Source organism: Parasteatoda tepidariorum, chromosome X1 (genome assembly GCF_043381705.1).
Source record: "Parasteatoda tepidariorum isolate YZ-2023 chromosome X1, CAS_Ptep_4.0, whole genome shotgun sequence".
Classification (NCBI taxonomy): domain Eukaryota; kingdom Metazoa; phylum Arthropoda; class Arachnida; order Araneae; family Theridiidae; genus Parasteatoda; species Parasteatoda tepidariorum.
Window position 1 is genome coordinate 79,134,403 of NC_092214.1, and position 26,721 is coordinate 79,161,123.

The following is a 26,721-nucleotide window of genomic DNA, read 5'->3' on the forward strand; positions in this document are numbered from 1 at the left end:
TTTCTAGCCCTTTTGAAATAAATTTTGACTTCGTCAAGCTTCATTAAGAAAAATAAGTTATCACTTTCACACATAAATATGTTTTCCAGCTTCAAATATTTTAATAAATCTTGTTAAAGTACATAGTACAGATGTTAAAGATTAACATAAAAACCTACCAATCTTATATTTTTAAATTTGAATACATAAAATCTAAGGCATTTTATGCAAAGAGAAAAAAACAGTAAATCATTAATTAAATTTGCTTGTAACATGTAAAATTAAAATTATTTGCTGTTATTTTTTTCTTCTAACTCTTGCAATTCAATTTTTTTTCTTTGAAAGTTTTTCTTAAACTATTAGATTTTGACTGCTGAGTCATATCATTTCATTCCCCTGCTTGGACAGCAAATTCATCAGCTGACTTAGTACGTTCATCTATGCAACACAATAACCGAAGGAGTTTCTAAGGACTAATTCGGAAATTTAAGTAGTTCCAAGTACTCCTTGGAGACCTTTTATTAGAGACCAAAATGGGAGATCGGGTGCTAGTTGAGTATGAAAAAATTTTATACCCTGGAGAAGTAAAGATCTTACATTCAAAAAATTTAACAATTGATGTAATGGTTCCCACAAATGGAGGAAAATACAAATGGCCCTATCTAAAAGACATACATAAATACACAAAAACAGACATCAAAAGAAGAATTCTACCACCCATTCCATGTGACAATCGTGTCAGCCAATTTTATTTTTTAAACCTGTAAAAACTATTAAATGTATAAAACTAAATTATAATAAATATTAGATATACTTAGTATATTATCATATTCAAACTTGAGGTAGAAGTAGAGAAAACTTAGAAAAAAACATGTATTAAAATAAAATATCATTCCCACACTATTAGTGTCATTCCCTCACTTTTTAAATTGTGAAATTAATTTATTTATTTAAATATTAAGTGTAATTTAAGGGATATATATTTTCTTTATAATGCCATTACATATTTCTATTCATATAAAAAGTTTCAGAGTTTTTTATTCACTTTACTTTTTTGGGATTTTATGAACTGAAAAATGAGTTTTTGTGAGAATGACCCATATATATAACACAGACCAAAACTAAAAACCAAAAATACTGCATACCATCCTTTTACATAGATTTTTGATCTAATGGACCATTAATAATCACTTTGGTCCGAGTCAAATTTTAGGCCAATGGACCACTGTTGATTTTGAACTCTCTCTCTCTATATATATCCTTCCTATTTTATCCAAAAAGGAACATGCTTTCTGCCCACCTTTGAAACCGTGTATACATAAGCATATATTTGGACAAAATCTGAATAATTTTTTTTTCTTTCAACAGTAAATCATCAATCATGGTCATGGTTGTCATCATAGTCATTAATCATTGTTGATATCATTAATAATAAAGAATAGCCAGTGATTGGTTCGCAATTCCTCTCACAATTAACAGACATCTTGATATGAGTACTTCTTGTACTTTTTAATTTGTTATAAATTCAAAAATAATATTCTAACCATTCTCAAGAAGAAAAAAAAATTTCCAGATATATTTTAAAAAACTGAAAAATTTTTAGTGGTTGAGCTTGTTTAATTGGGAAGGAGGGAACCTAAATGTTCAATTAAAGCTACTGTTATAGAAATATTAATAAAGTGGACAGATTAATCTATCTAACCGTATGCAAAAGATTGTTCTTATATGTACGTATATCTAATTTACATAATTTATTTTATGAAGTATTTATATTTCTAGGCAAAAGATAAAGCTGGGGCTGCACATTTATTTTCTCAGTTCTGTCATAAAACTCGTAATGGTGATATTGCTCATAAGCTTCTTGGACGTCATTTTCAGGTATGTTCTAAAGAATAAGCATTTAATGCTGAATTCTAGAAAACCAATCTGTTTTGTTTTTTTTAATCATTTTGGTGTATTTGCCTGGATTATTTAATTGGTCTGCCCTTAAAAACGTGAAGAAATATATTTCTATGAAAGTACTTTAGCAAAGTGTTTATAATTTATTTTTTTTAAATAGCGAAAATTTTTATTAATTTATTTATGCATCATTTTTATTTTATTTTATAGCTCTAAGTTATAAAAATATGTCTTATTTATTTTAATATTTTTGAGCAATTGTAATTTCTTTTAAATATATTTAAAAAACAAATTATGAGAAACTTTCCACATGTGTGATTGATATAAGATTGATTGATTTCCCTAAGGCAGTTTCTTTTTATTGTACTTTTATAAGTTATTCATTTTTGTCTAATTTACTTAAAACTTTAATAGCAGTTTTAATATAATTTCTGTTAAGTGTTGAATTTTTTGAAAATATTTTTAATAAAATGACCAATTATTGAATGAAAATATTTTAACTAACAAGGTTTATTTCTTAGTTTTTTTAATATAATTTGTATACAATGGACATTGAATTAGTACAAACCCTTAAATATATCAGTAGTGGGATAGAGATTTTGTTTTATGACAAGCATTGTACAGCCTTGTGGATTTTCCACTATGAATATCTCAGTAGCTATGTCATTTTGAACCTAACCTCTGAATATAAAAATCTCTTATGTTCGTAAAAAATATCTTTAATCTTATATAGACTTTCATTTAATGTTAGATATTTAAATGTCCCTTCGGCTATCTTGAGGGTGGAGGAACCCAATTGGATGAAAATAAAGCTTATTGAGCCAACAAACAAAAAACACCCCTTTTTGAGAAAGAGCAATGGATAATTTTATTCCTGTATTTTTCAGTTCAGTAGAAATGTGAATCAGCTTTTTCTAAAAAATACTATTAAATTTTCCTAAATAGTGTACTGTTGATTTGTGCAAAATTAAAAAAGAGTTTTTGCAATTTTATGGAGGTTTTGATTTTTTATGAAATCTGCTGTATTAATTAATAAATTTATTGAATAATTGTTTGAAATACTTTTTAGCTACGAAATAACAATAAGCATAGTTTTAGAACTCAATATAAAGTGTATGCAGAATATTTCATTGTGACCAATTTAATATATATTTTTGAAATCCTTGTTAAAAATTAGGTAGAAAGAGTATACACATTACAGCTTTCAAATTAAGGAAGAAACAAAATGCTGACAAAAATTAATGATTTAGTAAAGGCTGCATTAAACTTGTTCGCTTGTTAGAGTAAACTGAAAAAGTTAAAAATCTATTATTTAAATTACATGTAAGTTTCATAAGGACAAACAAAAAATTATTACTCTTTTTGAAAACAAAGTATCTTGATCCACATCTTATCCAAATCTTTCTATTTCAAATTTTATTACCAGAAATTCTTCAGTTTACAAGTACGAAACATTGCCGTAAACAATTTAATAATAGCAAGTAAGTTAATCTTAACATAAAATGCCTGAAAGGAAATCTCTGTTCAGGTTTCTGGAATGTTAATTTTTATAAAATATTTCATGCAGTGAGGGAGCTGAAAATTGTCATTCACAGATGCAAATATTTTAAATGCTCTATCCACCCAAAATAGCTTAACAAAATAAAAATTATGAGGTTATGTTTTGGCTTAGCAGTTGTTGAGTAACGTTAAACCCACTATTTTTTAAAAAGTATTTTCTTTTTACCCAGGATCTTCTTAAATCATGTCTCACAATAAACAAGTTCAACTGTCAATATTGAAAAATGTTACTACAGTAGGGAACCGATTATCCGGAACGATCGGGACCATATCCATTCCGGATAACTGATTTTTCCAGTTTTCTGAATCGCTACAAAAAGCCGTTTTTTTTATTGTTAAACCCATCTAAAAAAATATTTGGTAATAATCTTAAAAGGAAGAAAAAACGAGGAAGTAATACACTAATGATTATTTCCAAAATGACTGTAAAGTAAACATCTTTCAAAAAAGAAAGAAAAATCCTAAAATTTTATGAGGAAAAAAAACGGCGGGAAAATTTATCGAAGTTCGTTCCGCTTTTTTGGTTTTCCGGTTTTCTGAATTCTGGATAACGGGTTCTGTACTGTACTTATAAATCAAGGTTATCCATCTTATCTGCACCCAGGCAATAAACGTTTTCTTCTTGGTCTAGGCATTAAAATTTTTATTTGACTTGACACTGAGCAAAAAACTTTTCATCATTGTTTATATTGTCATCCATTAAAATTCTGCCAGATACATGATGAATCTTGAATTTGACTCATAACATTTTATGTGTAACTCTATAAATATTTGTAATTTTTTTTTAATTGATTTCTATGTCATTTCTGTTCATTGAGCTGTATTTCATCACTGACACAAGCAACAAAGCAACCCAAAGCCTGTATAGGTTGTTATTTACTCTTTCTTTCGAGATTAAATTGGGGAAAATTACTTTCAACTTTCTTGGTGGAATTTGTCTTTATATGTAGTGCTTTATGTGCATTCGTCAAAATGTGTAGTGTAAATTTATATAAATAGCATTATTACCTAGATTTGGTCCTGAACAGAAATTGCCTCATGGATTTATCTAAAATAATGTTTTAATAATATTATTACTATTTTCTATGATTTATTTTAAACTGGTAAATATTTATTTTTTATTAAATTTTTATCTCATAACATGAAATAATAACTCACTGATAGCAACTTCATTTCTTTCTTGAAATGTACCTATCTTTTTTTTTTTGTACAGAATCAGATTGAACATTTGAGACAACTTATGATTAAAGGATTGCAAGATGAAGATTTACTACAGGTCGAATTTTTTAATTAAAACTCATTGGCACAAAAATATATATTTATTTACTCTTACATATTTTACCTTTGATAATGTTTAGAAAGTTACTACAAATCCACTACAATTGAACAAAAATAAAGAGTAGCCACAATCCATAAAATATAGTTCCAATAGCTTAAGCTGGCTAGCTGTCAAATTTCCGACCTCTTATTATTATCACTTAGATAATTTCATTTTTAGTGAATTTTGCCATGTCTTGAGAACTTTTTAGCAAGTCGAAAAATATTTCCAGGCAGTTATGGAATTTGTTTAACCAAATATTAATTTCATTTAAAAATAATTTTTAATAATTATTTATTACATTTCAATTATTTATTTAATAATAGTCAAAAAATATTAATTGTGAGGTACAAGGTTTTTGCATCATTTTAAAAGCAATTTTATATGACAAAATACAAAATTTGAGAAAAATCAATTGTTTAGTTTCTGAGTTATCCCATTTTAAAAAGTGGTATATGTTAAATTTAAATTGTTTGAGAGCTATTCAACTGATTTTTTTTTCAAATTTTGTTTTTCGGCATTTTAAAATATTAAAATTTTTGTACCCTGTAACTAAAGATTTTTTTGACTGTTACATAAGACAGTAATAAATAATATGAAAAACTTTTTTTACGGAATTATTTTTGGAATCTTATAAAAATTCTCAAGATATGGAGAAATACACAAAAAGTAAAATTAATATTAAGGGTCCAGACTTTTGAATGCTCATCTACATAACTTTTAGAGACCATTTTTTCTAGATTGTGGCTGCCTTTCACATTTTGAAGGTCAAAAATCTAAATCTTTCAGTAAAAAAAGGTGTAATCAAAGAAAGTCTGCTTTTGTCTGATTTCATAACTATCATCAACTCTAATTTGTTATCATTTTTGAAATTTGGCCCTAACTCTTCATTCATTAAATCAAAAGATATTTTGGATGTTCACTTTTTTTTTATACACTGTACATACTCTACCCACTAAAAATTGCACATTATTTAAAGACTTGGTAAGAAATTTTATTAACTGATTGAAAATAGTTTTTAAAATAAAGATTTTGTGATTTATATTTGTGGCAGTTTGTCTTGTTTTTTTAAACCTTTTCATTATGAATAAATCTGATTTTAAATGTCTGAAATTTTATTTAAAATTTGATGTCAATTCTTTCGTATTTAATATATATTTTCAGTGGTTTACCATTGATGGCTTTAGATCATTAATTGCTTTAGTTGGTACCAATGGACAAGGTATAGGGACTAGGTATGCTTTTTATGTTTTGATTATTCCTCTGTGTTTTAAAATGTTTAGATTTAAAACTAGCACCCACTGATAAAGTTTATGTTTAATTTAACTTAACTATATTTTGTTGAAGTTACGTTTTGTCAATTTTAATTATAATTAATTCAATGCATTCAATAAAAAACTTGATTAAAATTTCTTTCATTATGTTTATTATATTAAATGTTTAGGCTGCTAAAATAAACACAAAATTTATTTTTAACTTTATTTTTTTTTTAATTTAAAGTTTTATATTCTTTTGTTAATTTAGAAAAAAAACTTCAACTCTATGAATGTCGTTAGCGATAACAATTTATTTGTAACTAAATTTAGTTGCACGCTGTTACTGGCTTCTAAATGCTTTCTCTAAGTTCTTGCTGCGTAATTTGTCATCTGGGGTTTATAAGCAGTTTGTTGGTTGTATGAATGGCAAATGATTTATCACCACATGGCCTCCAAGACCCCTAAACCTTATGCTATATGATTTGTGTTTTTTGTTATGCCAAATGCATAATGCACTGTTTATGAACCACTATCAAAATTAGGATAAATGTAATTGAATTTTCAGACTTTAAAATTTTAATTTAACAAATACCCAATGTATATTATGAAATAGGATTAATTACAAAATGAACTACAATTTGTTAAACGTCATATTAAACTCATTAGTTCAAATAAAATTTAAAAAAGAAGCAAATATGCATACTCTTTTAGTTATTTATTATAAATAATTTCTTAAAATATCAATGAAGTACATATATCTATTCGAAAACTGATACTGAACCTGTACTTGTTTCAGCATTTTAAAATTTATTTCATCATTTTTAATAAACTGTTTGTTGCAAAATCCCTCTGTAGTTAAATGTATGGTGAACTCACATAGAGGTTTAGGTTTGCTTTCTGACAGTCTTTAGGTTCACTCGCTATTTGACTAATTCAGTGAAATTTTAACACTAAATATAATGGTTTAGAAAATATTTTAAAAAAGTTCTGTGTCTGGTCCACTTATGAATGGTTTAGAATTGTATTCATTAGCCCCCTAGACAAATGTAACTTATTTTAGTGTTAACATGCGAGATAGACAGGTGGTCAGGTAACAAAAATTTGATCTCTTTTACCGTATAGAATTAATTTGGTTCTTAATAATAGAGGTCAACTTAGACAGGTGGTTAAGTTACAAAGATAGTGAGCTTGTCAGGTTATACTGTATCTCTAAACTTAATTTAACAATTCAAAAAAGTTTTGCCTTCATTTTTAAAACTCGATTAATCAAAAATATTTTTTTTTGCAAAAATTTATTTATCGTGTTACTTGTTATTGTGTTTTTTTTAATTATTATTTTAAATTAAAATACGGTGATATCCACTTAATATAGTATCAACTGAATTAATTATATAGTATCAACTGAATTAATATAGTATCAGCTGAATTTCTATACAATATTTATGAAAATAAAAATAACATGAATATTATGAAAATAGATAATTAAAATTCTATTTTAATTTTCATTAAGTATTAGGATAGTTTTAAATAGTTTTATTCAAAGTGTGTACTAAGGAAAATATCATTGGTACTTTAAGAAGGCAAAACATTTTATTTTGTAATTTATAGAGAATATGTAATTCAATCTCTCTTGATGTTGCATCTGGAAAAAGATGCCCAGTTTCTTTCCTCTAGCTACACCTCTGAATAATGATTCAGTATTTAGTACTGTATTCTCTAAAGTTGTATATTTACAATTTTATTCTTTATTTTAGTGCATTTGGTGTATGGGTGAAGAATTGTGATGCTTTAGATTTAGCTCAAGATGAAAAAGAAAAATTAAATTCATTTATCCATGATCTTTATAAGAAAATAGAAAATGGTATTTTACAATTATTATTTTTTATAATTTCACTATCATTATTTATATAAATGGTTTGTTTAAAATATTTTTTTATGAATTGGGGCTTTCACATATTTAACTCATTGTGTCTTGTATCTGAATTATTAAATATCTAAAAAAATGACTTGATCTAAACTGATGCAAGCCAACCATAAGTTTTAGTAGTTTTGCTTAATTTTTTTATAACTAATTTCAAATACTTTTTTCAAATTTCAGAATTTTACTTTTTGAAACATTTATATTGTATTATATTGTTGATTTTCCTTTGAAACACTTTACAAAGTAGCAAAAATATCCCTTTAATATAATTATGGGAGTTCAAAGTTCTTTTCCAATTATTTAGAAATTGTAAACAATTATGGCACTTTGTTAATTTTATGTGCTTTTAGTATAAATTTTTTAAAAGCATAAATTCTGATCTTCATTCAAAAAAGTATCTGAAAACTGAAGTTTTGCTTAAATATAACAAATGAAATAATAAAACTTCTTTTTATAAAAATTATTTAATTGAGATGTATTTCATACCTCTAAGTTAATTTTATTGAAAAAAATTGTTTTTTTAAATCTTACATAAAAGAAAATACTAATTGTTAATAATATTTTTTTCATTATTTCAATTTTTTTTTATATTTCAGAATAGTCACAAATCACAGCATCACAATGTTTCTTATGATAGACATGCAGGTATTTTTTATTTTTTGGCTGATGCAAACCAAAAAACCAGAAATATTAGCTATCTGGATGGTTCTTGGAATCAGCTAGCAGTAATTACCGAATGTTTTAGATAATTGTTTCTCTGCTGTATTACAACATAAGCTAATGTTCTATAAACACATTTTACTTGTGAAAATTTAGTTAATGCTTAAGTTTTTTCTTGTCATGTTTATTAAAAGATATTGAATTACATCATTCCTTTTAATTCTATCAAATTTTAAGTTAGTATGAAAGTAATAATCATTAAAAAATAATATTAAAAGGGGAACATGATGCATTTATAAGTTTTTTGAAACTAATTATAAATAAAAATAGAGGTTGATTAAAAATAATTGTTTGTTGATTTATTCGCATATTATAAAATTTTGCTATAATTCAGCAGTTTAGTTTAGACAGTTTGCTTTGAAATTGTAAATAAATACTTAAAAGTTTTAATTTTTGACTTTCAGAAAGCAAGTATGTTGTAAAATAATTTATATTGTATATCCTGATGTGTAAGTTTACTTTTCAAACCACTGAAACTTAACGAAAATTTGAGGGTCAGCTTATACAACAATAATAAGGTCAGAGTTTTGTTGATCATGAAATACTGATGCATTGTGAACATCGAGATAGATATAAATAACTCTATATCAATTTGCACATTTCAAAAACTATTTTTACTGTGCTATATACAACTAATTTTGCATTGTCTCTTGCCATATTTTCTTTACATATAAAGGTTTTTTTAGAAGCAATACTTTAAATTACATTCAGAAAGAAAAAAAAAAGTTAAGATAATTTTTCAAGAGGGTGTCAAAAAATACTACACTATGAAAAATTTTAAAACGTACCTTAAAGCTATAGATTTAAAAATTCCTGAACATCATCTCTGTTAGATTCAATAATGTTAGCAGTATCATCATACAGATCTTATTCTCAAATATATTCAGCATCATCCTCATCTACTGGGTCCCACAAAAAATTGCCTTCAGCTTCATCTACTAGTGAATTTAAGATTCCACCCTTTTTAAAAGATTTTGCAATAAGATTTGAATCCACATTTTTGCCACCCTTTATGTATCATTTGACGCATGGTGTTTATTGGAGCAGTGCGAATATTTCCTCTTTTTTTTAAGTATTTTTCTCTTGATTAACTGGCAACCTTAAAGCATTTAATAATGCATCTAAATTTGACTTGGTGCCTTATGGCGTCTTTATTTGAAGGCAAACGCATCATATCCAGTGAGAACAATGTGACATAAGAAAATTTTATTGACTTAATAATTTTTTTACTTTTATAATTTCATATTTTTTTAGCAGTAAACATACACACCCAACATACAAAAAAATAGGAAGCCAACTTATAGGATATACAGTAATTTCTTCTTTTTTTTTTATGTCAGTAGAGTTTAATAATGTTATAAAAAATATTGTTTTCAGCTGAATTAATCTAAGCAGAAATATACTGGAAAAGAACACATAACAATTCTTCTATTTCTTGTGAAGTTTTAATTTCAATGACAGTATTCAAGGATATTTTATATTATTTTTTTTAATTTATAAATATTTATTGCAATGTGCATGTGTCAAAAGTTCTACTATATTTAGCAAAGTGTAAATTAATTCTTACTTTTGCATTGCTTTATGATTGATAATAGTTTTATATGCATGCTCTTATATGTGTTTAGTTTATTATTTTATGTTTCTATTACAATTTTACTAACACTTATTGAATGTGTTAGTAAAATGCACTTTGTCTTTTTATTGCACATATTGCTTTACTTATTATTTTTATATTCATTCTTATAAGTTTTTTTTCTGTTATTTCAGTTTCATTCTTTGTAAGATAGTAGTTTTTTATGATTAAGTCTTAAGAAAATTTCGAAAAACAGGTAAGCATGTATAAGCATATGCATGAATGTTTCACTTATGTTGATCAGTACAGAGATCCTTAACAGCACAAGATTGTTTATTTGTTATCTCACAGATGCTGTTAAACAGCGCTCAGACTATAAAACTTGAAAAAAATATTGGCAAGCTTTGAATTTGTGAATTTTAAATATAATGTTAAAGAAAATAATAATCGTTAGTTTTACTTTGATTTTAGAACCCAGTTAGTCATAGTTTCCTCTCTTATTTCAGGAAATATAATAAAGAAATTATGACTAATTTAGCTAAAATAAGCCTTGTAATAAATAGAAAAACAACTCCTGTTATATACAAGCCTTACGCTTATGTAGTTAACCAAATTTTTCAGATAGTTTTACTTCAACCGTAAGTTTATTTCCAACCAATCATTTCATAAAAGTAGGCATTGTTTTTTTTATTCTTTTCATATTCAACTATGTATTTGAATTCCAGTTTAGGAACCATACCCAATTCAATGATGAGGCAAAGATTCAATCTGTTTTGTTATATATTTTAAGGATTTTTATAAATTTGTGTGTTGCTTTGTTGATCTTTGCATCAGGAAACATGGCATTTATCATTTTGGAATATTTTGAAATGTACTATTTCTGCATTTTCATATTTCTTATAAAATGAAATTCAGATAATAGTTAGATTATATTTTTATTAATATTTATTATTGTTTAAAATTAAAATGGAACTGTAAAATCCCTCAAAAAATTTGTTATTCAAACTAGGGCTCATTTATGTGGGTTGAAAAAGAATATGCATCTTTATGCTTTTCCAAATTTGTTTATTATATGTTTTTTTAATTAATAATACTAAAATTGACCTTTCATTTATTTTTAATTATAGCAGTTTTCATTAAATTAAGTGTAATAAGAAATCATCTTAACCTTCATAAATTGTTATAAAAATAGATTATGCAATTTTACTTACTGTTTGGTTAAAAAGACCCTAAGTACCTTAATAAGTTTAATTTCCCAGCTTTTTCTGCATATTACTAAAATTTAATTTTTATGTATTTATTGGATACTTGATGATCATTTTAATATTTTGCAAAAATAACTTACTTTTTATTTGCTTTTGTGCAGTTGAATGTTTAACGAATTTTTTTTAGTTTATTTTTCTTGATAGTATTGAATATTAAACATTATTTTCACTTCCATGAAGAAAATTGAACCGAATTGATTTATAGCATAGCTTCAAACATCTTGACTGTAAGCATTGAGCAGAAAATAATTGTAACCATAAACATGATTTAGTATTTCCGAGCTTCATATTGATGATCTGATTTAAAAAGAAACATTTTTTCAAATTTTAATTGAAATTATTGGATTAGAATAGAAAATATGTCACTTTCTGTTATTGTGTACTATGCATTTCTTGTAGGTAAATTATACATTTTTTCAATAAACATTTAAATATATTTTTTAATGTAACTATAGCACCCTCTGTTTTATGTTTCGTGTATCAGTTTATTACACAGTGCATTGTGTGCTACAATTTTCATTCATCTAGCATAATTTTTATGCATGGGAGATATTTTCTGTCTTTTAGTTGCAGCCGTTTTTGGTTGTTTCCTCTACCTTTTTATTATTTTTAAAGGACTATGAACAATTACCATATTTTTCTCTCCTAAGAATACATTTATATTATGTATTACTTCTCAGTTTTTAGAAATTCAAAAATACCGTTACAAGAATATCATTTCGTTTTAAATTTTAGCTTTAGCAGTTTTTCTTACTATAGCTTTAGAAAAAATATAGCTCTTCGAAGAATAGCTTTATCAGTTTATTAATAATGTTTTTAAATTGTTTTAAGTGGTTTTAAATTCTTTTTTACATTGATAAACTGAAAACAAGTGTTGTGTTGTGAGATATTCTTGGTGGTATCCAATCAAGACACATGATAACAAAGGTATAAGTTTAATAAATACATAGCATAACAATAAACAATAACATAACATAACAATAAATACATAGCATAACAATAACATGCTTACAGCACGTAACAAGGTTAGCGATGAACATCTATTAGGAATGGGTATATATACTCTCTGGAAAGGTAAGGCAGCGCCGCTATTCAGAAACTACAGGCTGTCGTCGTTGACTCGTAGTGATGACGGAAGGTGACGTCGGTTGACATCACAACACCCCTTTGCCCTAGGATAGAACAAAGGCTTTGAACCTGGTTGGCCTGACGATGGTATGTCTGGGCCTCAAGTTTCTGGAAGTCTGGAACACTCGTTGCTGGTGGAGATGATATACTAGGGTCGGACGAAACAGTCAACGGATCAGGAATACGTTTCCGCATTTGATCCACATGACGTTTAACTACCTCGCCTTCTGTAGTCACAGCCTGGTAGGAAACTGGACCTGTAGGTTTAATTATCGTTGCTGAAGACCACTTTGGACCATGTCCATAGTTTCTCACAAAGACTGGATCGTCGGCACTGAACGATCTTGGAAGAGAACTACCATTTTTTCTATACGCATCGTGCTCCTGTCTCAACTTCCTCTCAGCCGTCAGATCTGGATGGAGTCTATCTAAGACGGTTCTTAGCTTCCTCCCCATCAACAGTTCCGCAGGACTAGCACCTGTTGTGGTGGTGGGAGTACAATGTTGTTGAAGAAGGAACTTGGCAAGCCTCTTCCTCCAATTTCCCTTCACAATGTGTCTTAGGGCATCTTTGACGGTCTGGACTGTTCTTTCAGCCTGACCAATTCCGGACGGACGTCTTGGTGCTATCATGACCCTTCGGACGAGATTCCTCTCTAAGAAAATCTGGTAATCCGATGCTCGAAACTGACCTCCGTTATCGGAAACGATGACTTCAGGTATCCCATGGGTAGCAAAGATTTCTCGTAGGACGTCGACTGTTGCAGAAGCAGACGTGGAAGTCATATGACGCACTTCTATCCACTTTGACATAGCATCTACTATGATGAGAAATTCTTGACCCTGGAATGGACCTGCAAAATCTATATGAAGACGGGACCAAGGTTTCTCTGGAATCTCCCATGGATGCACTGGAGCTTTAGGAGGGGCATGGCATGTCTGTTGACATTCCTGGCATCTTTGAACATGCACTTCTATGTTGTGATCCATGCCTGGCCACCTCACGTATGAACGTGCGAGAGCTTTCATTCTTTCGATCCCTGGGTGTCCCAGATGTAGAGCCTGGAGAACACGTGATTTTCCACACACTGGAATAACTACTCTATTACCCCATAACAAGCAATTTCGATGGGTTGAAAGTTTGTTACGTTTCGAAAAAAAAGTCTGAAATTTTTTATCTGGTTTTTCATTTGGCCATCCTCTCAAAACCCAATTTAGTACTCTTGACAAAATTGGATCACGCAATGTTAATTTTGCTATTTCTGCTGCCTGAAGCGGAGGATCTTGTAAGTCCTCGGTAAACAATACCTCTAAAGGAGCGGGAACCTCAAATTTATCAGTCTCTCTTGGGAGTCTACTTAAAGAATCTGCGTTTTGAATCTTTTTCCCTGGTCTATGAATTAGAGTATACTCATATGCATTAAGTATTAAAGACCATCTCAGCATACGCGGAGACAAAATTTCTTTAGTAGGCTTATTTCTTGAAAAAATTCCTAGCAGAGGCTGATGATCAGTTATAATAGTGAATTTATGTCCATAAACAAAATGATGAAATTTTTTTTATACCGAACACAATTGCCAACGCCTCTTTGTCCATTTGCGTGTAATTTCTTTCTGTCGACGCGAGCGTACGCGATGCGAAAGCTATTGGTGCTTCGCAACCATTTTCAAGAACATGACTTAAGACAGCTCCTACGCCAAACGGAGATGCATCGCAAGCTAAAGTTATCGGTAATTTTTCATCGAACGGAACCAAAACCGCTTCGGAACTGAACAATTCTTTTAAATATCGAAAAGCTTCATCGTGGACTTTAGACCATTTCCACACTGAATCCCTATCTAGAAGCCTATGTAATACTTCAGCTTTCGTAGCTTTGCCCTTTAGAAAACTATTATAAAAGTTTATCAAACCCAAAAACGCTTGTAACTGAACTTTATTTTTAGGTACCGGAAAAGCATGAATCGCTTCTACTTTACTTTTGGAGGGGTGGATACCCTTCGCATCGATACGGTAGCCCAAAAAATCTACTTCCGTTACCCCAAATAAGCATTTGCTCCCGTTTGCTTTAAGTCCCGCTTTTCTCAAACGATCTAGTACTTGTTCCAAACGAGCGGCTAACTCTTCTTCCGAACTTCTTCTGACGAGTACATCATCAAAATATGGAACAACCCCTTCTAAATTTCGAAACAAATCTTCGATTAAATTTTGAAATATTCCTGGGGCTACGTTAATTCCGAATTGAAGTCTTTTTACCTTATACGCACCCTTATGCGTGATGATAGTCTGAGCTTCAGCGGAAGCATCATCAACCGGTAATTGTAAATATGCTTGAGCCAAATCTATCTTAGCATAATAACCTCCTCCTTTAAGATTAGAAAGAAGATGATTTACCGCGGGAATTGGATAAGGATGTGCGTTCATTGCTTTGTTTAACGTGATTTTATAATCACCGCACAAACGTACTTCACCTGACGGTTTAATCACTGGAACAACCGGTGTTGACCATTTTGGATTTGAAATTTCCTCAATAACTCCTTCACTTTGAAGTTTTGCTAGGGCGGCTTCAATTTTGGGCCTCATTGCCAAAGGCACGCTTCTTGCTTTACATCTAACAGGCGCCATATCCGAATTTATAGGAAGCGATACTGGATTACCCGTATACGAACCCAATTTGTTATCAAAAATATCATCGTAATTTTTAAGAACTTTTTCGATAATTCCAGTTCTAATTTCGTTTACTCCTGTTATTGAAATTCCTAAAGGTTCAAACCAAGAATACCCCAAAATATTCGTACAGTGATTATTTGAAATTAACAATTCTAACTTAGATTTGAAAAGGTTATGCACAACTTGAACCTTACATACGCCAGCTAGTGAAATCCCATTTTTAGAAAAGTCGCGCAGTTTAATTAAAGTTTTTTCGATCGCGGGTTTCTTAGAACGGAAAACTTTATTCAACGTTTGCAAAGAAATAATCGAATAATATGAACCCGAATCAATTTCCATTTCTAATTTTTCCTTATCAACCTCAACAATAACGTTTTTCTTAAACGGAGATTGAGAACTTAAAACATTCAAATATTTCTGTTGAACTTCTATTTCATTTGCACGCTGTTTTTCAAATTTATTTTTCTTCCGACAAACTTTTACAATGTGACCCTTAAGACCACAAGAATGGCATATTGCATTTTTGAATTTGCACGTTGAACGTTCATGTTTACCACCGCAACCGAAACACACTTTAGAATTTTGAATTTGCGATTTGCTACTACCTGAAACATTAGAATTTAGTTTACTAAATCGCGCATTATTTCTATTGTTCCTACCACGTACAAAATCAACTACATCCGAATTCTCAGAATAAGAAGAATTTTGGGTATGAATATGCTTTGATTGGGAAGCCGCAACCTCAGATGCTACTGCAACAGAAATGGCATTTTCAAGAGTTAATTTGGATTCAGCCAACAATCTTCTTTGAACCTCTTCATCACGAATACCGCAGACTAATTGATCTCGTAAACGTTCTGACAAAGTTTCTCCGAAATTACAATCTTCGGCCAGCTTTCTTAACTCAGTAACGTAAGCATTCACAGATTCTAACTTTGATTGAAATCTTTTATGAAACTTGAAACGTCGAAATATTTCTGAAGATTTAGGACAAAAATGTTCTTTTAAAAGTTTAATTAATTCTTGAAATTTAAATTCTGTAACTTCTTTAGGCAAAACTAAAGTCCGAATTATAGACAAAGTTTTAATTCCACAAACAGCTAAAAGAGTCACACGCTTTTTACTATCATCTTCGATAGAATTAGCCTCCAAGAAGTAAGTAATTTGATCAGCATATAACTCGAATGAATTTGGTTTTGAAGTGTCAAATTCCTGAATAGAGCCTACCGTCGCCATCTTAGTATGAAATTTAACTTAAGCCAGACGAAAATATAGCAAATAGAAAAACGCATTTAAAACACCTACCGGAAGTATTAAATAATACCGGTATTGAATCTCCTGAACAACTCATGGCGGGCAATCTTCTCCACAGAAATCCAGTTGATATCCAATTGCATCTTCACAAAAAATCCAATTGCAGTTGAATTTCGTCATGCCGTGTGGTCGAATTCCAATTTTCGTGAAATAGGATCAGTGGAATACGATCCCTTCTCGTCGCCACGTATTGTGTTGTGAGATATTCTTGGTGGTATCCAATCAAGACACATGATAGCAAAGGTATAAGTTTAATAAAACTATAAAACATAACATAACAATAACATGCTACAGCACGTAACAAGGTTAGCGATGAACATCTATTAGGAATGGGTATATATACTCTCTGGAAAGGTAAGGCAGCGCCGCTATTCAGAAACTACAGGCTGTCGTCGTTGACTCGTAGTGATGACGGAAGGTGACGTTGGTTGACATCACAACACATTTCGTTTTAAATTTTAGCTTTAGCAGTTTTTCTTACTATAGCTTTAGAAAAAATATAGCTCTTCGAAGAATAGCTTTATCAGTTTATTAATAATGTTTTTAAATTGTTTTAAGTGGTTTTAAATTCTTTTTTACATTGATAAACTGAAAACAAGTGGTTGAGATTGGCTAAAACATCCTAATTGCTTAATGACAGTGTTCCGTGATACAGATAGACACGATTTGTGTGCAGAAATGTCAATTTGTTATTTTTTCAATTAATTTGTTCATTTCAATATGCCTTATACAAAATTTTAAATATTAAATAAACAACCTTTTTAACGAGTGTTCTGCCATTTTTTTTAATTATTTTATTTATTCATTGCTTTTGCCTGTATGCTGAATTTTTATTAGGAAAATTAAATTGGCAAAAACATAGTTGACATGTACTAGATTAATTAGTTCAGTTCTTAATGTTTTCTTTTTGTGTGTGAGCCTTGCAAGGTATTTGAGAAACTACTATAACAGGCAGTAAACAGATAAAGCATGATCAGGTTCTTTAAATAATTGTAATGGATGCTTTAAAATTGTAAAAACGCCAGTTTTGTTCTTTCTTTTTTATCTATTTCTTTGCAAAATATTTTTACTTCAATGCAGTATTTTTTAAACCTATTTCTATATTGATATTCAATTATATGGGAAATATTTCGTATTTACATAATATGCCATTACAATTGATAACACTTTTAGACCAAAATTTTTACTTTACTTTTGAAACATAGTTTAGAACAAAGGGACTATGTGGGATGAAAAAATGGGTATCGTTCTGGTGAGTACTAGGAAAGGAAATGGTAAAGATGCTAATCAAGCTCAACTGGGTACCAACGTATTTTGTTTACCCACTTTATTATACCTATGAATACATTTAATGGTTGACTGCTTATTCTTTGATAATTTAATTTCCTTTTTTCAGAAACTGGACCATTCCTAAATAATGAAGGATCGGGTCTTTATCCTTTACAAAGTGCATGTAAGTCTTTTTTTATGTCACATTTTTTTAACTTTTTGATTTATGATAGTAAAGATTAAATTTTGTAATCATTTCATATTACTTGCTTGTCTGTCTTTTTTCTGTTCTTAATGTCTCTGCTATCTTTCAATTTCTTCAGAATTTGAAAAAAATAAGAATTATAATTTTGTATTCAAAATTTAAATCTTCTAGAGTTGTTGAATTTTTTAAAAGCACCATGAGCATTCACTTTTCACAATCAACGAAAAGCGAACTCCTGCTTGAAAAGGAATATTTCTTTATTAGACCTAGAGCATAAGTCTTCCTTCAGCAAATTCCACTTTATAACGAAACTTTTTATCGCAGTGTGAAGTAACATTCAACATGTTTTTCATATAGCAAAGTGATTGTCTTTATGACAAATTTTTCAGACATTTATCATTTTGATTTTTAATATTTTTAAAAAAAATTGTAATATCTGTTTAATATTTTAGCATTTACCGGTTTCTGGTATCACTCTCAAATCTATCAAAAAATGCTCTAGAATCTAGTTTTAGTTACTATTAAAATGTGAACATTTTTATGAAAATATGAAATCAGGAAATTTAGGAGGAAAAAATATATTTAAGTACAATGCACAAAATGAAAAAAATTAATGACTTTTAATCTATGGGTTGGATTTTCATGTACTACGATACAATCATAATGGTTTGAGGGTCTTTCCTCAAATATGCTAACTAACTTATGCAGAAGTTATTTTATTTTCCAAATCTATCTGCGAAACTATTTTTTCTCTTAATAAACATACATTTTTCTTGACAGACTTGGATTTTGACCCTTAAAATATAGGGGCTAGCTGCTATCTGGAAATTATGGTCCCATTCGTTTCAGGAAAGTAATTCTTTGATTCAAAAATTTATGCCCTTTAATATTAATTTCACTTTCTTGGTATTTTCTTATAGCTCTTTAAATGCATTTTGTAGGATTATTTTTAACGGTATTTTAATATATGTCAACATTAAAAAACAAGTTGGTGTTATAAATTTTTCTGTTAGTTTACTAATTCTAATTAATGCATAGCACTTTTTGTCCGAATTAGTATTTTTTTGCTATGCGTAAATATTTTGTTATTTGTGCACTCTTTGGAGAATGGGGATTGTTTAATTGAGTGTCAACTTTAATATTTTTATTACTTAATTTAATTGATATTGTTTAAAAAGGCATGAAATTCTTTAAAGCATGGAGTTTTAAAAGACAAAATATAGGATGGGAAATTTATCAACAGACTATTCAATTAACTCTTTAAATTGTGAACTTTTTCATTCAAAATCATTTACTTTAAAATTAGGGGGGAAATTTATGTCTTTATATTAAAAAAATTTTATCAACTGAAATAATCAAAAAAAAATATCAATTATCAAGCATTTTTTATGCAGAGACATCTTTTAATAAATAAATTTTACAATTGCGTGCAAAAATGTTTTGGTTTATCTAAATGGTTTTATAAATATGTCGAAATATATATAGAGAAAAATTATCTTTAAAGAGCTTTAAAAGTTTTGGGATAAGTAAGTCTTGGCTAAAGTATTGGGATAATAATTTCCTGATTATAGCTAAACCATATTTTTAGAGGTTCAAGAATCGAAATTTCTCAAGAATGTATGTTTATTTAAAGAAAGTACAAAATGTTGGAGAATCCTGCTTTTACTAGATGAAAAATATATTTGTTCTTAGATTTTTATTGTTCTCATCAATATTATGTAAATCAAAGTTATTTTTTTTTAAAACTAATTTCTGAGGATTCTAGTTATTTTTTGAAAGGATTTAACTGAATATGGATTCGATCCTTTTTTTAAATATAATATTATATAACATTTAATTTAAATTTAAACAAAAGAAATTTTTGATTATAATTTTTATCTATTTTTTTTACAACTATTTGTTAGATTATGACTAAGTTTTACAATATTAGTTCCTAACTGTTTCTCATGGGGTTGTGAACAAATTAGGATAGCACTCCAGTTTGACTAAAGAAACTCTGTTGCCCGGGAGACAACTGTGTTTTGATTTTAATACTATTACTGTGTTTTAGGCAATCATAGCTGTGTGCCAAATGCTGAAGCTACTTTTCCCTATAACAATTTTACTCTTGTTATGGAAGCAATAAAAGAAATTTTACCTGGTGAAGTAAGTGTTTATTTTTGAGGAATAATCAATTTCTTCTTGCAATGGGCCATTATATGACCCCCCCTTTGATCATTTATTAATTCAACTTCTTCCACAAATTCAGATGTAACGCAAATATATTCTTATAAAATATTTGTAAGCTTTTATTTCTGAGAAGATTTTTCTTAAACTAAGAAGATATTTCTAACATAATGCATCTAAAGTTTCTCTGGCGTATTACTATGGGACAATTTGCCCATTTTTCAGTGGATGTTATTCAATTTAAGTTGAGAGTAGGACTGGGTAAGAAATCGATATATCACAAAATATCGATTTAACACGTATATCAGCAGGCTGATATAATGACCTTTGTTTCAGGCAATGCATCAGAAATCTGATTTAAGCTGTCGATATAAGACGAGCCTCGCAATATAACGATTTGACATGCAGGGATCCTTGCCTACACTAACGCTGCTACCATGCTGATGAAGATGATTTTGATTTTGTCTAGCTTCAAGGATGTTGATTTCGTCTAGCTATGAAGATGATGTTCGTTTCATGATGCTGAATGACCAAGAGCGAATTAAACCAGAAGTCGCGGTTTCGTGCGAGGATCAGCGTTGAAATATGCAATGTACTGCATCGCTTATTTATGCACCCTTTTTTTCCTTTGGGTTTTCACATTTGTTTGAAGATTTTTTTCAGGGGAACTTTCATTATTTTGCAATCGCTGTGCGTTTATTTAATTGGTTTTTAACTTTTCTTGTAAATTAGTAATACAGTGTAAAGTCGGGTATCCGGAATCGGTGGGACTTCCAGAAGTCCGTATAATAGATTTTTCCTTATAATAGACCCCCAAGGTAAACAGAGCTTAAAATGATTTAATAAACGATCTGAATCTAAGAAGCAAAAAATAAATAAACATTATTTTTAAGGGGAATAATGTTTTAGCATTAGAATATCTACTTAATCAAATATAAGATATTAGAAAAAAAATATTATTGCTAAAAATATGGAAAACGAAAAAAATTTAACAGTTATGAAAATATTAATCCGCCATTTTGAACTAGAACGATTCAAGCAGGAAGGGGAAATTCATGTCATTCTGGAACAAAGCTTAAAATGATCTAAATGTAAGAAGCAAAAAATAAATAAACATTATTTTTAAGGGGAATAATGTTTTAGTATTAGACTATCTAATCAATAAAATATGAAATATTAGAAAAAAAATATTATTGCTTAAAGTATAGAAAACGAAAAAAAAAATAGACATATGAAAATAATAATCCGCCATTTTTAACTAGAATGATTCAAGCAAGAAAGGGAAATTCCCGTCATTTATTAAGGTGGGTAGGTGGAGGAGAAAAATTCATTTCCTCCTTATTTGTGAAAGAAAATAAGTGTAAAGAGGAGATCATTTAAGTTGAGAGTGGGGAAGTAACAAATTATTGTTTTCTCTCCATTCATTGGCTATCAATCAAGCATAAAGGCGGGGCACGCTGATCGTGTTCTCTTTATTTTTTCTTCTATGACTGAAAGAATCTGCTAAAAGAAAGAATGTTACCCCCTTTTTCCCCCGCCTCCTAAATATTACATGGTATGGGGAGGAACGAATGTTTTGTTTCTCAAGGACGTGTATCCTTTTAGACCTATTCAAATTTTCCATTTTGACTCCCCCTCCACCTTAACGCTTGCCCTGTTTACCCTTTTCCACAGTATTTCTTCTTTCAATAAAAAGGTTCCAGGAAATGCCTCTTTTACTAGCCACCTGCATGGGAAAGGAGGGGGGGAGGGGACTCAGTTGCGGTCTTTTGAAAACAAATCTCCCTCTTTTTCCTACATTCCAAGGGAGGAGCGTCACTCAATGGTCTTGGTAGATCTTCACTTCCTCTTTCTGGTGATTTATGGGTTCGATACATAAATCAGAGGTTCAGTGCAAGCTGGAAAAGGAGAAAATGTGTCAAAAGACCTTTTTTTTAAAGGAAAGGGGAAAATGGAGAGATGTTTGTTTATTTTGATTGTTAAAAAGTGTCCGGGAAATCGACCCTTCCGGGAAAGGGACGTTACACTGTATTCAAATTTTAATATTCAAAATTTAATCAAATATTCTTGTTTTCGGTGAGACTTCTGCTACTTAGTGATTGTTGTGCATAATTTCATCACTTTTTTTTTGTCTGTTGGGATTTAGCCTTTCTTGTCAATTATTTTTAGTAGTCCTACTGTTATCAGGCTTTCCACAGTACTTGAAAAACCTTGAAAGTCCTTGAATTTGGTTGAAAAAAATCGGGGCCCTGAAAAATCCTTGAATTCTGCCATAGGGTACTTGAAAGGTACTTGATTTTTTAGGAATTAAAATACTACGAACTTTTAGGAATTAAAATACTACTTCTTACCAAAAAAGTAGTAAAAAAATAATAAATTCAAAGGAAAATTATAGAAATTCTGATTAAAGCAATTTTTAATGCTTGAAGTGGAAAGGGGTTAAAGAAGATGCAAAACGTTTCTCTCCTAGATTTTTCAGACCAGATTATTGTTCATCTCTCTGATGTTTTGAAAGCTGAAATTTGTAGCAAATTTTAGGTTTTATAGTCATAGTTTTCTAATGATATATAGTGTTTAATTGATTTAAAAATATGTTCGATGTGTTAACTCTATTATTAGGACAGGTTGTTATTGTTATCCTATTTGTTCTCTTAATTTATGCACGAAGAATAATTAATTTTTTACCATTTTTAATCAAATTTTTACTGCTAATAAATAAAATGTAGTTTAAAGGTTTCATTGAATATGAATAAACATCGTGATTCACATTAAACTGATAAAATGTTCTACGACTTGTGGTTTAACTGAAAGTGATTAATGAATCACATATCAAATATTACTTTAAAGTGATTTGCAAATTACTCATCAGAATTCATATTAAGGTATTTTATAAATCACACATGGTTCACATTAAGTGATTTATCAATCACACATCATGATTCACATTAAGTGATTTATCAATCACACATCATGATATCAATTAAAGTTATTTCTAAATCATATAACGTATTTAAGTAATTTCAGAATCATGCCTCACAATTCCCATTCTAGTTATTTACAAATCACGCATTGTGATTCACAAAAGAGAGATTTAAGAATTACCACTCACAATTCTCATCAAAATGATTTAAGAATCATACATAGCTGTTCTATATCAAGCAACTTTTGAATCACAAATTGCAATTTGCATCATAATGATCACTATTCACATGAAAACAATTAGCTAATCATCCAACAGAATTCACATTAAAGTGATTTATGTATCTCACATTGTGGTTTATGTCTTGTTAGTTCGTGTGTTTTGTATCATTAGCTATTCATATGATTCCGGTTTAAGAAACATACACCGCAATTAAATTTAAATTTACAAATCACACATTGTAATACGGGATTTATGCAATCTTCAAGACTTACTTCAACTTTCTTATGATTTTGATTTACATATAGTATATCTAGATTCGTATAAATGCAATTTAAAAATTACGCATTCACAAAATTTTGAAAATCACGCTTTGCATTTTATGGATTTATTTTAAGGAAAATAAAGCTCGGTAAGTCTTAGTTAGTTATCTGTGAAATGCTGTTTTACAATAAATTTTATTATGTTCGAAATACATTACTGATATTCTGAAGTAACAAAATAGAAAATTTGATATTAAAATTGAAACATATATTTTGATAATTTATCTATGTTATAGATAATTATAGATTCTATAATTATTACATTTCCTGTAATCTAAAATTTGATCTAACATATTAAAAATGAGTATTTATATTTTAATAACCATGCAATTACACAAGCTTTATCAATTATTTACTATGCTTGTTTAATGTAACAGGGTGCGTAGCGTTTTTAAAAAGTGCTTTAAAGTGCTTATTTTCGTTGTTTAAAAGCCCTTTAAGGTGCTTTTTTCATTGGGTGTTTTTAAAAAGTGCTTAATTATCCCTTTTTCAAAAAGAGATTTTTCCTTTACTATGTTGATTTTCGCTTCGAATCATGCAAAAAGACACAGTTAACATTGTTCTTTCTATTCAACGTTTTCATAATTTCCCCAATTTATTTCGGCTTATAGTTAGTCCGTAGCGTTTGAAAACGCCATTCGTTAAATAATTCAAAATTTCATGATTTTTGACAATTGTCAAAAACAATGCCGAAAGGTTTTTTTTTTTTTTTTGACATGACGGTTAAAACAAGATAAAACCATCGATTGCCAAAATCTTTCCGACCCTGCCTAATTTTGATATTTTTTTAAAGTGCTTAAAAATATTTTTGAGTGCTTAAAAGGTGCTTATTTTTTGTTAAATTATTTGGCTACGCAACCTGTGTAATATGCATTATACATTCAATCAGTTTCATTAATTCTAATTCACTTCATTATTAAATTTTTCATGAAAAGTTTCACTGATGCTAGTTTTTAAATGTTGGCTAGTATTCTACGTTAATTGGAGTTTTTTTTTTTTTTTTTTGTCAATTGGAATTTTTCTAAGGGATTTGGAACACCAATGTAATTATCAACCATTTGTATTATCGGCGGATAAATGTAATAAATAATTTTTTTGTTGTTGTCAAATAAGCATTGTGATTTCTGCTTCTATGTAATTGTTAAATCTGGTTGACATGTACTTTAGCATATAACAATAATACTGAATAGGTCCTTGAAAAATTTGATTTTAGGTCCTTGAAAGTCATTGAAGAGTCCTTGAATTTTTTTTAAAAAATTGAGACTCTTAAGAAGAGAGAAAAAATGGAGTTTTTAATAATTCATCGTCATTTTAAATTTTTTAACAGAAATTAAAATAAAGCTTGTGTTTGTTTTTACTTTAAGCCATTGGTCTTAAGTCAATCCATCTTTATTATTTTAATTGAAAAAATTAATCAATGCTATAGAAGCATGTTTTATAATTAACCCTTTGTTTTGTTTTAGATTTATTCATTTTTGATTCATTTAAAGATTTCTGATTGATTATTTTTGAATATACCCAGTAAACACACACCTTGCGGCAAAGGTAAGGCCGTAAGCTGGCATTCTAGGTAGGATAACGGCAAAAGGCAAGTACAATGGGGTCCTTTATCGTTTGTTTTGAGGCATTTCAGGAAGAGGCGGAATAACTCTTCACCTATACAAGCCCGAAAAATAAAACGGTAGTTTGGCCTTTTACACTTAATTAGTTACAGGACCTTCATTGTATACCGTAAATTAATTGTAAGGTTACTATAGATTAATAATGAATAAATGCAGAGTTTGTAGAAAATGTGCTTTTGACTCAAAAATTTGAAAAAAATCAGGAGAGAAAGGAATAAAATTAATATTAACCATATTTTTTGAGAGGTAAAAAAACAACTTTTATTATTTTTTGAAAACTGGTGATTTTTTTCATACAATATTAAAAAATTAGAATTTTATTTTTTTACTATAGTTTAATTATACTTTATGGAATTTACCTATTAAATTTATAAAAAAAATAATTTTATTAAAAAATAATCATTTTAATTTTATTACAATTTTTAAATAAATATATATCATTATTTTCTTTTTGAAATCATTTTCTGAAGTATAATTTTTCACGAAATATAATATATTCTTACGTTCTAGAAAAATTTAATATATATTCCCATAAAAATAAGAATAAATATTAATACTTATAGCTAGATCAATTCCTTTGTTCATTGAAAAAAAGTTTTTATTTTTTTCGATTGCTTATTATAAAATACTGTTAAATTTATTGTATTAAACATGTACTTAAAAAGAGAGACTTACTGAATTGAATACTTATTGAAGACTTTTTTTTTATTGAAGACTTATTATTATTTTTTTTTATTGAATAAGGGATGCATTTATTTTTAACATTAAAGGATTCCACAAAAAATCTATCATTTTTATAATTAATGTTAAAAAAAATAATCTATTAGTAATTTTATATGAGAGCAGTAAAAAGCTAAAGGTCCGTTATTGTTTGTATTTCGTCATTTTAGAAAGAAGTAATATGTAAACTTTTCCCATCGGTTATGTTTTGGTCGCTTAAAAAGTATTACTGTAAGCCCTGAATGAAATCAACGTAAATTTTTTTCCAGACTATGATTCCTTTTTTAAACCTTTAAAACAAAAATGAATGGGTAAGTTCAAAAGTCATAGAAATAAAATTATTTATAGAAAATAAAAGGAAAAAAATTATTGTAAATTGCTTAAATCCTCCTTGAAATTATAAATATCTTGAATTTAGAGCAACGATTTTTAATGAAATATGCTTTTTTATTACATTAATTGCAAACTTTTATTACAATTTAAGTATTTTGTAACAATGAATGTATACCATTTAAAATAGTAAACTTTTTATTTATATAAATTGCTTACTTATTTTAATGTTCATTTTAAACGTAATATCTTAGTTTAATCACTTACTTCTTAAAAACAGGATTCAAAATAGTTTAAATGGTTTTAAGAATTTTAAAAACATTGTGTTTAAATTTTCCGATTGATT

The 26,721-nt window shown here is 28.7% G+C and overlaps 1 protein-coding gene across 2 annotated transcripts in view; it reads left to right on the plus strand.

The window, feature by feature from the left end:
• Positions 1 to 26,721, plus strand: part of LOC107452560 (protein-lysine N-trimethyltransferase SMYD5) — a 126,377-nt gene that overhangs the window by 56,797 nt on the left and 42,859 nt on the right. Inside the window, exons 5-11 of one of the 2 annotated variants that reach the window (XM_016069052.4) lie at positions 1,759 to 1,857; positions 4,652 to 4,714; positions 5,921 to 5,991; positions 7,767 to 7,873; positions 17,998 to 18,054; positions 20,126 to 20,220; positions 20,578 to 21,115. In XM_016069052.4, the coding sequence (XP_015924538.1) occupies positions 1,759 to 1,857; positions 4,652 to 4,714; positions 5,921 to 5,991; positions 7,767 to 7,873; positions 17,998 to 18,054; positions 20,126 to 20,220; positions 20,578 to 20,634 (549 nt within the window). In that variant the 3' untranslated portion in view covers positions 20,635 to 21,115. Of the gene's footprint in view, positions 1 to 1,758; positions 1,858 to 4,651; positions 4,715 to 5,920; positions 5,992 to 7,766; positions 7,874 to 17,997; positions 18,055 to 20,125; positions 20,221 to 20,577; positions 21,116 to 26,721 lie in introns of those variants that run through there. The other variant, XM_043050579.2, reaches the window with a different exon arrangement.